Source organism: Topomyia yanbarensis, chromosome 3 (genome assembly GCF_030247195.1).
Source record: "Topomyia yanbarensis strain Yona2022 chromosome 3, ASM3024719v1, whole genome shotgun sequence".
In the NCBI taxonomy this organism is placed as follows: Eukaryota; Metazoa; Arthropoda; class Insecta; order Diptera; family Culicidae; genus Topomyia; species Topomyia yanbarensis.
Window position 1 is genome coordinate 256,473,551 of NC_080672.1, and position 17,264 is coordinate 256,490,814.

At 36.8% G+C, this 17,264-nt stretch overlaps 2 protein-coding genes across 3 annotated transcripts in view; both read left to right on the forward strand.

Annotated features, from left to right (window-relative positions):
• LOC131694290 (negative elongation factor E) overlaps positions 1-17,264 on the forward strand; it is a 315,399-nt gene that overhangs the window by 268,110 nt on the left and 30,025 nt on the right. The window lies entirely within an intron of this gene.
• Positions 5,799-12,489, forward strand: LOC131694283 (augmin complex subunit dgt5). The gene is made up of 5 exons (XM_058982885.1): positions 5,799-5,847; positions 10,272-10,411; positions 10,467-10,605; positions 10,674-10,818; positions 10,877-12,489. The coding sequence occupies exons 2-5, from the start codon at positions 10,317-10,319 to the stop codon at positions 12,397-12,399; spliced, it is 1,902 nt and encodes a 633-aa protein (XP_058838868.1). The 5' UTR covers positions 5,799-5,847; positions 10,272-10,316; the 3' UTR covers positions 12,400-12,489.

Genomic DNA, 17,264 nt, shown 5'->3' on the forward strand with positions numbered 1-17,264 from the left:
TTCAGTACGCAAATTGCAAATATGGTCGCCTGATACAAACTGGAGTGAAGTGGAACACATTTTTACTAGGCGTATTCAAACAAGGTTTCAATTCTCAAACATTTTACCAAGGTACCGTATTACATTACTCTCTTTACCCTGAGTGTTCGATAACCTCCGTATTGGAAACAAAATTTCAATTTTGTTCTTTTGTGATCGTTCTGAAAAGGACGGTTTTTACAGCAATAGCATTACATTGGTGCGTTTCAGCGTTCGGTTTATGCTTTCTTTTCGATATTCTTGGGCAGCAGCAAGGTGCTTACAGTTCTAAGGTGATTCGTCTTCGTCAGTAACTAGGTGAGGAGTGAGGTAAGCATGCAGCATACAGCGGGGAAGAAAAATGACAGCGCACAACTTTGTTTACCCACTGAAATCAAAGCAAACATATGGAGAGAATTAGTAAACAATGTTGTTAGCTGTCGTTTCTAAAACCAACATGACTGATCGGCGTTTTTGAGGATCGTATCACCTGAGAATAAAAACTCCTTGGGCAGCAGTACTGATTGGATATTCTGCAACACACCACCTTGAACAATGGTCACTCCGGAAAGCAGTTTCTTCAACTTTTCATTGTTACGAATCGCCAGCTGCTGAAGACGTGGGATAATTCGTCTATTTGCTGTCACGGGCAGAATTTTCCTTCCAATTTCAACAGTTTAGCAGCAAAGTATTCCATTACAGCTACTAAGTAAACGGAACTCCGACGCAATTTTCTTGTGTATCGATCAACGAAGGGGAGGAGCTACGAAGAATACATATTGAGGACAATATAAAAAACGACGAGCTTATATTGTGCTGCTGTCAGGTATAAAAACTTAGTATGCTGCTGCTCAGTATAAGTTTGTATCGTCGTACCATATACGTCGATCTAAAGGTTTCCGAACATTGTCAAAGGATACAAGAAGAAGTGGCCGTCCGTTTGCAGCTGTCCGAAAATTTCGCTAAGCACGCCGTCTCAGATGGCACAAACACAGCAGCTCTAAGTAAATTCCGAACGCTGCTCAAACAAAAGGCCTTTTTCAGGGTCATCAATTTATCAACAAAGAATGGAATTGAAATTTTGTTATTACAAGCATCAGAAGGTGGTGAATCAGTAATCAGGAATCAGAATATATTGGCTTAAATGGCACGTTCCCCTTATGTAGTCGGGGATTTGTGCCTGACGAATATTTTTAATTTCGATGTGCGTTTATCGGTATTTCGGTATTTCCATTAGATATAGCGAAATAATTATTTTTAAAACAACATATCAAAAGATAGTCAAAATTCTAGCATTTGTATAACCAGTCTAAAGTGTATTCTACTTCACTCCGGTTATGTCTCTGGCATTACCCACCCATCTTTTTTAATTTCAAAAACAGCTGTGTACGTGAAATTTCGGAATTTATTGAATCAATGATGCATAAATCGGTTTGAATAAAAAAAAAGTGAAAAAATCGCGATTTTGACTTCTTTACAAAAATTACTATTACTTTGCGCATTTTCAATCGATTTGAAAAAAATCAAATGATTCTAAAAGTTGAAAGAATGGTCTAGGAACAGTATAGAATGGAATTTCGATATTTTAAAAAAGTGCAATTGTTTGGAAGAGTGAAAGTTTAAAAATCGGGTTTTGGAAAATACCACGAAATAGGGTGGAATGAAAAAAAAATTTCTGACCAGTAATACATTGGTAACACGCAGCGTTACTGTTACAGCAGGTACTGTGCGCAATGATACTTGCGAGCCATTGTTTTGAAAAATTATATAAAATTAACAACAAAAATCAGCAAAAATGAGAACGATTTTTCTTCTACTTCAAAATTAAATTAAATTAATTGAATAAATGATTAACCCTTGTGAAGGCAAGCTAAAATCCTAACATTAAAGGGCAAGCCGGGCCTCTCAGGCCCGTCTAAATTCAAGCTCCTTTTTGCCGTTCTCATATAGAAAGGTTATGCAATCGATCGAAATTTCGACTTTTTAACCGAGACCCGCAGGGCCAAATCTCTTATACCATTCGACTAAGTTCGTCGAGATCGTAAAATGTCTGTATGTGTGTGTATGTATGTATGGATGTATGTATGTGACAAACAATCTCACCGATTTTTCTCTGAGGTGGCTGGAACGATTTGTACAAATTTAGTCTCAAATGAAAGGTGCAGCCTTCCCATCGGTCGCTATTGTTTTTTTTATTGATCCGACTTTCGGTTCTGGAGTTACGTGTTGAAGAGTACAATCACACAGCAAATTTCCATAGAAACTGATACCACCATGATGTCCAAATGATGCAATATATATATATATATATATATATATATATATATATATATATATATATATATATATATATATATATATATATATATATATATATATATATATATATATATATATATATATATATATATATATATATATATATATATATATATATATATATATATATATATATATATATATATATATATATATATATATATATATATATATATATATATATATATATTAAAATATGTGCAAAATTACTTGGCTTTGCATGTCTAGATCATTAATGACCCACCGAAGGCACTTCGACCACATTGGCCAGCTATGGCGGTTCTTGATGCCCCGGGGGAACTTACCAAGTTCCTAAGATAATGTCATACCTATTTCTCAGCAAATTCTTCACCGATTTTACAAACTTGGTTTCATATGAAAGGTACAGCATTCTCATTGGCTGCTGTTGAATTTCTAATTGATCCGACTTCCGGTTCTGGAATTACAGGATGATGAGTACGAACACGCAGCAAATCCTGATTTCAGCGTATTAGGCGATGGATGTAAAAAGGTCAAATTTTGTTTCCAAAAGGTGAGTACTCGGAAGATCACGTCGACTGTCGATTGATTCTGAGCTCCATTTCGTTTGAACACGACCAATAAATGTTTCTGGGTTGCTATTAATTTCTTCTGATGCATAACCGGAGTACATATCCATATTTTTCTGCATAAGATTCATCGTCGGAAGCAATATCATTCACATCTTCTTCCTCGCTTTGCAAATCAGTTTCGGAATCGTCTGCTGTTGAATTTGCTCAAATTTCTTCCATTATTTCAGATTCTTTGAGACGATTGAAAACATGGGCATATTGTCTTATAGCCATTTCAATTTTTTGTTGCTTTTAGATCCTACAATTTGAATAATTACGACAACTATAACACAAAGAATAGACAACAAAAATAGACAATAACGACAGAGGTAGGTTATGTTGTATCCAAATAATTGTCAAGTAGACCACAGTGGGTGAAATAAAAGTATTTACCCAAAAAAATATGACACACGTCATTATCGTATGCTATTTTTACATCTCTTATAAAAGAAATGTATAGAATTCGCTCAAACTTTCAAGATTTTTTTTCTTATAAGAAAAGGTAAAAAGATAAAATCAATCAAAACATGAAAAAAATTCCTGCTAATATGAAGATGAACTCATCAAAATGTTTTTTTCAGATAAATATTAATGTATGAAACCCGTGGTATTCCTAGTAAATATTGCATGCACACCGGGCCTGCCAGGCCCGGCTTGCCTTTTTGTGCATGTAAAAAATTCAAACATAGCTGCGCATCACTCCATAGATGAAAATTTCACAATTCTTTATTTTTGTTATAGATTTCAAAGCTACTTATCAAAATTTCCATGCCCAAGCTTATACTGCATACACATTTTTTTGTAACTAAAAAATTGTAACGTGCCGGGCCTCTGAGACCCGGTTGCCTTTTTGAGGGTTAAAGCGATTATATAATAATCGAACATTAACTTTAGCTATTTGAAAAAAGAAAAATAAGAGTAAGACATTGGCTGCAATTTTTCTTTTCGCTAGATCCAGGAGGTGTCATCTCAGTCATCCGTTATGGGGATACACAGACTTTGACAGTAAACAACATACAATGGGCCTAGTCAGGTTTTTAGGGAAATCCGCCACTGTGCCACCCAATGCGCATGAGCGACATGGGCCTGCATGCGCATTGGGTGGCACAGTGGCGGATTTCCCTAAAAACCTGGGCAAAAGACGAAAATGGTTTTGATTGACCTGAAAATATACATACCACGGTTTATTGGGGCGCAGATTACGATTTTGATGTCAGATTTTCAAAATTCAAAATGGCGGATGCAAAATGGCCGACATTTTAATTTAAATCTAAGAAAATTTTCACGAAAGAAGATTTAATGGTTCCAGTGTATGCCAAATCTTATAATCCGTCTCCGTCTCCACTAAATCAAAGATTACTCATAAACGGGCAAATTCGAGCAAGAATTGTATAATGCTCCAAATGGAGAATTGTTCAAGGAATACAAATTGCCTTGAAATATAGTGGACATACGTAGACAAAAAAAGTATTTCAATAATTTAGCAAAAATGTTTGTTGAAACCGTCTGCTACAAAAGCGTGAAAGTTATTGACATTTTCTATAAACAAACAAAATAATATCTTTTAATATCAATACATATAAATAAGGTATATACCGTCAGCATAACTTTCCATTAATCCACATTCGAAACCGGCACTGTTATTAAAATCTAGCTACACCTGAATAATATCGATATTTCAGGCGCTCGATAAAAAAATATGAGCAAAACGTGATGGTTTAAGCTGTTTCGATGTGCCAACACCTCAAATATGGAAATTTTGGAGCGTTTCACTTAAAATAGCATGCAACAGCATCATCTGAAGGACAATATATGTACTAGAACCCAAAGTACTACCATGCATTTTTCGACTTTTGGCCAGATTTTTAGGAAAATCCACCACTGTGGGTTGTTTTGATTTTGACAAAGGCAGATGTTGGCTACAAGCAGAATTTTATTTATGCATCGATAGCATACTTTTTTATCTGCCTCTCGGTATATCCACTCATAGAATGCTTACTAGAAATATGCTAGAAAATGCATAAAATTCACAGCCGAATGAAAGAGACGGGAATAGAAAGTATTGACTAATCCATGTGCGGTTTTGTTAGTGCAAGATTGAGATTAAATCGGGTGGAATTTTCGCCAAATGAGGTTAAATCAGATGGCGAATAGAAAACAGCGTTTTTATGTATGTTGTCTATATACATTGCAACTGTGTTGGTCAAATAAGTCAATATGCACATATGTCATATTTAATAAAGACGCTGAATCCCTCTGTATAAAGACTCGCCCTGTCTATCTTATTCTTATTATACATTTGTACACATAAAATAATATTCTTGTAAACATTACAATAAATCTGTGTTCAAATTTACTATGGATCAAAGTGGTAAAAATAATGAAAAATTAAGTCAACACAACCACTTAATAGGAAAAAGGACTATGCATCAATTCAAATTCTATGGTGTTGCTGACTAAATTAATTATTTAAACCAACTATACTTTTGTGTTAAAATTCACTTCATTTATTATACGCGTTGTTATCGTCCCTTCATTTTCTTGTTATAAGGTCATATTTTACCATGATTATGGTAAAATTAAATGTAACCGACAACTTTCAGCTGACTATGATTTCCGTTTAAATGTACTAGAAACATAGTAATTCTAAGTGTCAAGGGAATGTTGACGTGCGCCATTTCGATCCAATTAACTTGTTTTTGTTTTTCGTCGAAACAAGTTTATTTGAATTTATTTTATTGTGAGAACGAATTTTCTACAAAATAAATAACACAATCTCATGTCCGGAAAATATTTCTGAAAAGTCTAGTGGTAAGTTTAAAATGAAATTTTAATAGTGGTATGACAAACCGTCGATGTAATTGATTCTTTTAGTTGAATTCTGTCTGGAATTTGAGCTCAAGCTTCATCATAGTCATCCGTAAGTATTCAAAATCTTACAGTAAAAAGTATATCGTGTATGGTAAAATTTACTATGAACTTAAATCAGAAATGATTCTTTACGTGGTTGCAACGAAATATGATCAGCCGAAAATTGTGGGTACACAATGTAATTAATTTAACCCTCTAAAATAGTAATTTCAACCGAAACTTTTTTTTGCGTGTAAGTGTCATTCCAAACGAGCACGAGACCTGTCAAAAGCAGTTAATCCGAGGAAAATCGCTTCGAATCCTTCTGGAACGAGGTCTTGACAGGTCTCGTGCGCGATTGAAATGACACTGACAGATAAATGCTAAACAAACAATTGACGTGTCGAGTCTTTATCCAGAGGGTTTCAGCGTCGTTAATAGGTTTGTTCCAGTACCAGGAGAAACTGGAAGTACTCCGGAGCAAACAGGGAGAAAATCGTTCCTGTATTATCTTCTTTTCTTTTTCATCTTCTGGTAGCAAATCGGAGTGAAAATGAGCAAGAATTTTTTGCTCCAGAGCAACAGGGAGTGACTTCCGTGTACTGGAACAAACCTAATATTTACCTGCGCATATTCTGGTTGCAGTTGAAAATCGAAATAGTGAACTTGCGCCTTTAGGTTTTTCTCCTATTTTCAGCTTGTGCAACTAAAGCGCAACTGGTGTAGATAATGCGCAAGTTGAATCTCTAACATGTACACAAGATGCGCATTAGTTGCCCACTCTGCAAATAGGGAAAAAGCGAAAGTCGCAAGTTCAATATTTCGATTTTCAACCAGAATATTTTGATTTCTCAGTGTAGGACAAAATGGTCGCCATCATTTTAGCTACTCGTCGCTAGAAATCACTATAAATATTCAACACCAGGTGGCGTTAAAGACGATGAAGACCGATTGTAATTTAGCACAAGGTAGCGCAGTTATTCTTTCTATTGAGCGGCATCTGCTGCTAAATGGGAATGCGGTCGGCATGCATCCCTTCGACAAGTTTGGCGCCATCTGAAAATTGAGCACAACATGTTTGGTGTGATAGACATCGAAAAATAATTTTTGTCGGTTTTAGTTGACAACGGTGGCACCCACCCCGATGGCTCGAATCGTAACTCGTCGAAATGTCACGTCGTCCGGAGTTCTTTCTCGTTTCTTGTTTACATTCTTCGACTTGAATCTAGTAATGCTTTTGAAAATAGACTTCAACGACTCACTATACAATGTGATTTGTAATGATATTAAGTAGAAACTAAGATGTACTTTGTCACAATAATTTTGTAAAGCACTGTCTGTACCAGCCTCATGAAAACTGTTTGTTGCCTGAAGCTACCACCAAATGCCAGTAGCGCAAGCTACGTTCCAAATATTTAAGGTCTGTTCACATGAACTGTACAACTCTGTTTGAAAGTGGGATTCAGAATAAATAAATATTAACAATATATGAGAAAGCACGATTTTTCTTGCATTGCTTCTTCTCTATAAAATTTGTTTGTTTTTATCGCCTGCACATTAAGCACATCAAAATGAAGTTTGTTTGCATTCGACAACTTTCAGGTTGTGTTAACAACATTGGCCCGTAACAATGTGAATGTTGCTGAAAGCGCGTTCGCTGTCATTTTTTGGCAACTATCCGAGCCAGGAAGCCAGCTTATGTTCACTTCACTCATTTTTTAAATAAACGTCAAAACATTCACCCTCTTGGTCTGCACTATCGCGAAAGATTTTGGGTTTTTGTGCGCATTTGAGGATAGTTCCTCAAATCGGTTTTTCCCGCACAAAAAAAATTTAAGGAGACCATCAGAGATGAAAAATAAAGTGAATAAATAAATAAATAAAATGGAAAGCCGTTGGATAATTTTAATTTGTCAAAATACACGGTGTTCCCAATGAAAGGATTGCTAACCTAACCTGTTCTTAATATGGTTTATTCAATTTTTTTTTATTGTTTATTACTTTCGGGACACATATTGTTTTTTCTGCTGTCAGTCGTCCCACATAGTAATGAAGAATATTTAAAACAGTGTTCAATTCGTGTTTCAAATTGTGGAAAATTTTAAACAGTATAGTCGTGCTGTTCTAAATCTGATCCAAAACAGTGCTGCATTGCGATCCAACTGTTTTAGTCGGTGATGTAAAATAGAACAATCCATATAAAATACATCAGCGTTGCGAACAGCCTAATAGTAAACCCTGTTCACTTTGACAAAATTCAGTCCTCAGTTTAGTAACGCCTTCGAACGAGTTCACATAGAACTAATCTGTCCATTTTACTACTACAGAGTGCCGCTAGGTGCGCGCATATGCGAGAGCTTTCATTTTTTGCTCTTCGCTTCAATGCACACGGCGCATTTGGGAATGTCGTTCTGTTCACACCGATATGAGAGCGAAGAGAATGGCAGATAAAACGAAATCATCAAAGAGAAAGGGGCACTCCTTCCGAAGCGCATTAGTTTATCGGTAAAGATTGATAGCAAGCAACAGGAAGAAGTATACTGAGTGTTTCTTTGAAAAGTACTTTCGGTTCTTGTTTTCATCCTTTGGCTGCCAATACAGATTGGAGATATCCATATGAGTCAACCTTCCAGGGTTTGCATTTTTTTTAATTAAGGAAGTGTTCGGACAGTTCCTAAAAGATCTACACGCCGAAATATTTCCTATTCTCTAAAAACCATAATTATATGTTTCCTCCAAAATCTGTAACCCCTAATGAATATTACAGTAAGAAGTAACTAATTGGCCTTTTTTGGATTTATTTTCTTTAGAAATGTAAATCACAATGTGATTGTCAATAAAAATATTGACAAGACTGCTTTAATACGTCAATCCTATTTGAATTCTACAGAATCAATATTATCAAAATGTCCTTACACGATCAATACATTGATCAAAAATTGGTAAATTGTCAATATTTCTACTCGTGTAGGGTCCGCTAAAAAGCTGTCAGGCCAAAGGAGTTGCACTTTTGATCACACTTTCGATTCATCACACTTTCATAATGTGCTGTTCGATTTGGTGTGAACTGTCCCAGTCAAAAAGGGCAAGTTGCTGGCTAACGGGGGGCTATTTGCCAACTCGGATGCGCTAATTGCCCTTCAATTTGCCAGCAAATTGCTGGCAATTAGGTGGCTATTTCAAATGCAACATTTGGGCGATTTGCAGCTGTCATTTTTTTGCCGCCCAACCCGCTCTTTAATCGCCCCAAAATCGCCCACGGAACGCGCCATTTAATTGCCTAATATGAAAATTAAAAATAATACTTATTTTCGGATTCATTATCTACTCACATATACTTACCAGTATACTAGGTAATCACCACCAACTTATAGGAAGAAAGTAGTAAAAATGACTGAACAAAATTAATAATATTCATAAAATGAAGAAACAGTATAAAATGTATGAACTGAAAAAAATAAAATAATAATAAATCAGTTAAATAATTTTACCCAAAGAACAGTGAAGTTGGTATTGCACACTAAAACTTATCACAATCTGTCGTTCATTAAAACTTTATGTCAGAGATCTTGTTCTACTATACTTACACACGATTCCACAATTTTCTACATTCGTTGGCTAAATGAAGTGCACTAGACAAACAAAATACAAGTGAGAACACACCAATTGTTCAAAAAACAATTTTAAGCTTAAGCCAAACATGAACAGCCATGTTTGAAAAACGCAAAAAACAATCAAGTCCATTTCAGCCGCCAGAAAATTTGTCTAAGTCTCGACAAACATATGATTACGGCCTAAAAGCCAACTGTCAAAATCCACTTTGAATTGAAATTTCGGACAAACCGTTATTAGCCGAACACAGTGCACAGCAGTTTATGAAAGAGAAAACTTTTCTCTTTCGTTTACTACCAACATCTGTGATTGGCGTGTAACGGTTTGTCCGGAATTTTCATTCAAAGTGAATTTTGACAGTTGGCTTTTAGGCCGTAATCATATGTTTGTCGAGAAGTATTGAAATTGCCTTTAAATCACATCTAGTGACACAACCGATTCTAATTTGAATCGGTTGTGTCACTGGAGCCAGAATACGAACTGGAACCAGCCAGAATTCCGGTTCATTTACGGCTGAGCTTAACTGGCTAGTATACTTTATCATTTTAAGTTTGGCACTTCTCACTCACTCGTTTATGTTCTTGCCGCCAGATCGCGCTGCAGTTTTATCAGTTCTGCTACTCGTCGCTATAAAGTACTAGAAATGTTATACACCAGGTGGCATCAAAGGCCGATCGTAATTTGGCTAAAGATTAGCGCAGATTTTCTTTCTATTTAGCGACATCTATTGCTAAAATTATACCATGCAAAAAACAGAGTATCTCTTTGAATATTTTGGCGTCATCTGCAAACTTAGCACAACATTTTTTCCGTCAATTGACATTTTTTTGGCTGCTTTTGTTGATAGCGGTAAGTTTTGATAAAATTGTTTCTTTTAATTAGTGGCAGTTGAATCTATTTTGCAAGAACAAAGTTCAATAGACAACAATGGCATCGTTGGACGAAGTAGCACAATTTAAAGTATGGGCAACAAGACTTGGTTGTCCTTTGGAGAAAATACCGCCTGATGAAATACTCAAAAAGTAAGTTGTGATTTAGACAAATTTTTAAATATCGTATTAATTTTACGGCTTTTAGATACATCCGAGGTAAGGAGAGCATTCTCTTCCAGCAAATTATGAAAGCAGTCCGACCGCGCCAGGAAATCGCCACGATGCGGAACAATGTACTCGTATCGCAACTGAAACATTATCGAAGTTTAGGCAGTGTTGTAGCTGTTAGTGTAGAGTTTGGTAAAATTCTGATGGGCACTTGTATTAAACTCCAGTCTTTGTTACATTCCAGCAATCCAAACTTAACCAAATGCCTGAAGAGCTCCGACGGTTTGAAAAGGTAGGAAAATTAAAAGCTAAATGTGCTGAGACAAAAGGGCGAATTATGAGTTCGATTAACGCATTAAACTCAGTGGCGGGTAAGATCAAAGAGAAAAGTATGTAGCACATCTTTTATGCTCTAGCTCTTCTACTAATTATCGAATTTACCTTCAGATATTCAAAAGGTAAGTCTTGCTACGAAACTTCGTGAAGCTGACGACAAACTCTGCTTTCATAGAGCTGTAAACAATTATTTGGCAAAAATGTCCACGAAAGAGGTTGAGATCAAAGAAACCATCGACCACCTGATGCCCGTAAAGATTATGGATTCTTCTAAAACTAAAATAGATGCTGAAAATGCTATTAAGCTTTGTTTGAAGAAATTACAGGATTTTTACTCGAAATTCTCTGAGTTTAAGCAGGAAGGATGCAAACAGGCTCAGCAAGTCTTGTGGGCCAATCTGAAAACCGCTCTGAAAGGTATTCCAAACTATTATCTTTGGAGTGTTTTAATGGAAATGAAGGAAAAGCAGCTTTTAGAGATATCTGAAGCAGATCGACAGCAGAATGAGTTTGAGAAAAATACAACCTTATCGGATCAAGATATGTTACAAGTAAACATGGCGAAGCTGTGCGGTTCTCATATTAACCTCTTCATTGATTTGGTTTCTATGAAGCATTCCGTGCAGTCCTTGCGGGAGGACTATTTGACAAAGTACACGCCGTTTTCTCAGATGCTGGAAAGTAAAATGAATTTGCTAAATGTCATGGACGATGAGGCGGATGCCATTCTGGAAGATTATATGCTTCAATCGACAACGAAAGATTACAATCAAGGTCAGCTGGAGCTGATAAATAAAGAGATTGAGAGAAAGAAGCAAGAGATTAAAATTCAAACAAAAAAGTTGGAGAACCATGAACAATTGCTTGCACAATTAAGAGAAATATATAATGAAATTGATTCTTACTCGGAGAAAATTCAAGAAGAAATTCAGCTGCTCAATCAAATAAAAGAAAAAATAACGTACTTTAAGCGATTCAGTCGCTACACCGTTCACAACATGCGTCAGAAGACTGCAAATCAGACGATGAATCTGAGCGAACAATCTTTGAACCTCACAAGGCTTGAAAGCAAATCAATCTCCCACGTCCCGGTATATTCTCCAGCAACTCTTCCACCATACAGAAACGAACTTGCACTTCTTGCAGATATTCCGTTCTCCAAATTTAATCGATCGTCTAAGATTCCACTTTTTTCTATGGACATCCACATCTGCTTACTCACAGGTCGTGAGCCTAGTTCAGTGCTATCTCTTTTGCCAAACTGCTTTTCGTCAGCAGAAATGTCATTACAAGCGGTCAGAGCTGTCATCAAATTTGACGAATGTCTCAGGTCATTTACGCAAGACATCAAACCGGAGATGGACACGGTTGCTTTGGATGATCAACACTATCGGCAGCTGTGGGCGACAAATCATGAGAAAATTTGTGAACTACTGGATGAAATTGAAGCGATTTCGGGTAATACGAAGCAAGTGATTGGGAAAAGTCGCGTCTACTACAATTTCGTGCTATCCAACGCACTAAGAAAATTCGTTCCGCCGAAAAAGCTGTTTAATGGGCGAAACTACCGTGAATATGAGTGCGAATATATGATGTATTATCGGATGATTAATGGCACAACGGGAGAAAATTGATCGGATTTGTTCTGGTAACGTAGTATTTTATCGAGTATTGCATTCGATGCGCATTAAATGATTATGTAGAATATATTGTATAAAATTTTCTACTTCCAGTGTTCTAATTTTTAATCCGAAATTATTAAACTTATCAGGTTACCAAAGAAATTGATTAAATGTATCTGCGTACTTATATCGGATATCGAAACTACAGAATAGAAAACGATTTCGAAAATCGATGAAGCGACGAATCAGTGCTAAAATTGTAGGTAGCGTAATTTGGGTTGAGCATTTCAGTTTGCAGCTACAACAGTTAACTCTCTCTATGTCGATATTGAAGGGACCATCGACATAGGGAGAGATCGAGATGTAGAACAGAATGGTATTTTTCAGGACATCTTTTCCTTCAGGACATCATACTGCATACCGGGAAACGAAGGAAGATCCTCTTCTTAGGGGGTAATAATAGAAGACGGCGTAAAATGTGCGTCTGGAGGAAGCATTTGTCCCGCATCTTTATGCATACGCTGCCACAGTCTATAAATGTGCGACATTGGAGTCGAAATTATTTTGATAATGGAAATTCCACTTTAGTACTGTAGTGTCGGAATTGATTATATATTTTCAATTTCAATTCCCCTGAATGTGGGAGGTAAGCGGTGGTTTGCTTATTTTTGTATGCAGATGCCATTTTTTTGACAATATTGGGTAGAAGAAAGATTTTTTGCTGAAGACGCTTGACGGTTTGAATGTTCCCGAAATATTTCAAAAAGAGATTCATCCTAAACCCGAAAAATAAATATAGTTGCTAAACTCGTTTATGCGGATGATGGAAATGTTAGCACAGAGTAACAGACATAACACTATGAGGAAATTAGCTCAAAAACATCGATCCGGCAATTTTCCCAGAACCCTAGCTCTACCTTTTTTCACGGTCCCAAACACTCATTTGCTGGTGGGTTACCCCTCAGGTTTGGGAATAATTTTTCACTAGTGGTCTATCCCCCATATGCTTGTTCATATGTCAGTGGTGCCATATTTGCAAATGTGGCCACAGTTTCAACTACAAATATATTCAAATTTAACCAATTTAACCTTCTTTAGGTGTTGGGGTCAATATGACCCAAAATGAACTTTCAAACAGTGATGGTGATTGATGAAAATATTGATGATTCAAAATGATGCATATCAACGTTGAATGTTGTATACTGAACCAATCGTCCTTGCTTATCAGGTCATCCAATTTGTAGTAGGCGATCAAATCCAAATAACGCGCCAAATAGAACTTTTCATTCAGCAATAAACGCTGTACTACGTGTTGTCAGAGGCAACTTAGCATTGAGTGAAGATCGGGCCAATATGGATGTTTTCTCATCGAAATCGATAACCTTCGATACACGATGAATGAATCAAACAGCATTCGGTGCAATATTTTTAGGCTTATAAATAAGGATATTTTGGCATCAATAATTCTAGCCGAGGTTCTAGTGCCATAAAGTCCCTTTACTACTACAATTAATGCCTTTAAAGCATTCGAGCGTCAAAACCGTCTCAATCACTTCGATTGAATGCGGAAAATATTATGAAGCTCGTGCCTCACATCTGAATGGAGAGAAACGAAGATAGTGTGGCATACTCAGATTGAAAAATGATCACGTGGAATGAATGAATGGAAGGTATGTAAACAAGTGAACTTGGTTACGCTTTTCATTGATTCAGATTTGTTTGCAGCTTGAAAATAGGTTACTATGGAAGGTTTTCGTCTGTACACATGTTGGTGCATCGAAACCATGGATTACTATCAGCTTTGAATTGATGATGAGTGTTAATTTTGATGAAAATTGTCTTCACTGCTTTCAAAGTATTATAACTTTTTAAGTGATGTGTATGCCCTTTTTGTAACTCGAATCGGTTTGAGCATAACGCTCATAACACCCATCTGTCACACGAAGTTCGGCAGATTAATAAACGCAGTGACTGCTGCATTCAATACCAGACCGTTCAGCTAACCGCTAGTGTTTTTATATCAGTGATCAATTCCTAACTTTCCTGGCCTTTGGACTTTGGCGTACACTTTTCCACCTTCTTTGGATTTCTCAATTACTTGGTGAGTTTTGGGTTTCAATAGAACTCCATTTGTCTCTTCGCAGAGACTTATTAAACCCTTAACCCAAATAAGATAACTGGCGACGAGGACAAAAAAGAAAAGAACAGTGAATAAGTAATAAAGCCGTCGGACGGCATTTTTTTTCTTCCCTTTTGTGCTTCAGCATTCGAAGATAAAGTGAGTGTACATAGCAGGCAATATATCGATTATTCTCGTGACGATTCGGATAGTTTTTTCTCAGAAATCAGCTTCTGAAGGTGTGTAAAAGGTGAATAGAGCGGGTAAAATTGTTTCTGGTAACGCGTCTATGAAGCGCATTAAACGTAGCGTGCGCTGGCACCATTTTGTTTTATTCGGATAACTCGCCTGAATGCGTGTGTGTGGCGGATATAATAGGGTAAAGTGATAAATTGTCAGCAAAATAAAAGAATTTAATTGAAATATCGTTGAAACATTCCGAAACAAAGGATGTTTTCCCTCTTGTTCATAAAACACTATTTTACAATACAGAATCATAGTTTTATTCTTATTACAACGGAATCTTTTGTTTCAGCAACAAAACTAAATGGTGTATTGCTGAATATTATTTTCAATAAATCGTATTGTGTATTTTAGCTTATACCCTTTTGTATGCCAGAATAATTGATTTTTTTTCTAAACCTGATATAGCTGCATCAAGTAACCGAAATCGGTTCAGGAAAGCACGTAAGTGAGAGGTTACCGAAAAAAGTGACTGCGGAAACCAATCGCAAGAGGAGGCAAAGGCGCTCGCGAGGATCTACGGTAAAGTCGGCAAAGGTCGACCGTGACAAGTCGGCTAAATAGCTGCGACAGGTATAGCCTTCGGATTTGTAGGGTGAGTCAATCTGTTTTGCTTTATAATTGTTGTATTTTTTCCTCGTTTGATTTTTTCATTGGTTAGGCTAATTTTGTTTTATTTTTCTATTCTAATTTTTCCAAATTGAAATAGAAAGAATGTCTCAAATGAGTATGGCCTCGCTTATCGAACCATATAGAAAGGGTACTCCCTTTAGTGATTGGATTGATCGCTTAGAATATTGCTTTATGGCTAATAATGCGGCTGATAAACAAAAAAATGCTCATTTCATTACATTAAGCGGTCCATTTGTATATGCCGAGCTAAAGCTTCAGTACCCTATGGGTAATTTAAACGAAGTGTCGTACGACGACATGATTAAAAAATTAAAAACTCGCCTTGACAAAAAGCCATCTGGGTTGGTGCAACGATTGAGATTTTCGAATAGGGTGCAGCACCCTGATGAATCCCTGGAGGACTATGTTCACGCGATCAAGCTCCAAGCGGAGTTTTGTTCCTTCGGGACATTCAAGGACTAAGCGGTGAGGGATAGAATTATTTCGGATACAGCCTTGCAGGAAAAAATTCTTAATGAGGATGAGGATTTGAGTGCTGAGGCTACCGAAAAGATTATTTTAACGTGGCAAATGGCCAAATCCAATGCGAAATCCCTGGGTATTGGAGGCAAACATGATTCAATAGCTTCGATAAATCCAATACAAAAATCACATGGCACAGCCTTACAAAAACTTTTAAAAGCTCTTGAAAATGCACAAGCTAACGATAAGGGGGATACACCGGGTCCTTCAAGGGGTTCGGTTAAATCCAGGCTAGGATACAATCCGTACATCCGAGGTGAGGTTTCTAAGCCAAATTTTAAACTGGCTGTTTGGCCGCGGGGATCCGATCGACAAAAAGTAGATTATTCTAGGATAACTTGTGATTTTTGCGGAATTAAGGGTCATATCAAGAAAAAGTGTTTAAAATTGAAAATTATGCAAAGAGATGCAGTAAAATTTGTCGATGGATACGAAAAACCAGGATGCAGCAAGGACAATTCACTGAGCGAACTTTTCACCAAGATGTCAACAGAAGCGGACAGCGACAATGAACCCGAAGCAGGTGAAATGCAATGTATGTTGATAACTTCGGTAAACAAAATTAATAATCCTTGCTTGATCAGTGTTTGTATGGAGGGCAAAACCATCCAAATGGAGGTAAATTGTGGTTCGTCTGTAACCGTTATGAGTAAGCAGCAATACGATCTAAATTATTCAAAGCCTCTGAAGCAATCAGAGAAGAAATTAGTTGTGGTAAATGGGGATAGCCTAAAAGTAGTTGGAGAAACAAATGTTTCAACAAATTATAAAGAAAAACAAACGAATTTGACATTAGTTGTGTTACAATGCGCCAACAGTTTTATTCCATTAATGGGGCGCGATGGCCTGTATGATTTTTTCTCTAATTGGAGACAGTTTTTCACAAATTCCATTAACGAAAATGAACATGAGGAACAAGGAGCTAATTTGGTTCAGAATTTAAAGCGAAGGTTTGCTGAAATTTTTGTTAAAGAATTTTCTGCCCCTATTAAAGGGTATGAGGCAGATTTAGTCTTGAAAGAAGACAGGCCAATATTTAAAAAGGCGTTCCTTATCGTTTGAAAGATAAAGTTATATCATACTTGGACAAATTAGAGAATGAAAAGGTTATTACTCCAATTAGAACCAGCGAGTGGGCATCACCCGTGGTTGTTGTCATGAAAAAAATAACGATATAAGGCTGGTAATTGATTGTAAGGTGTCTATAAACAAATGCTTAATACCTCATACTTACCCATTACTAGAGATGGTCGGGTTCGGGTTTTTAGACCCGAAACCCGGACCCGACCCGAACCCGACGGGTTTCGGGTCGGGTTCGGGTTCAATAAATTTAAGCTTCTCGGGTTCGGGTCGGGTTCCG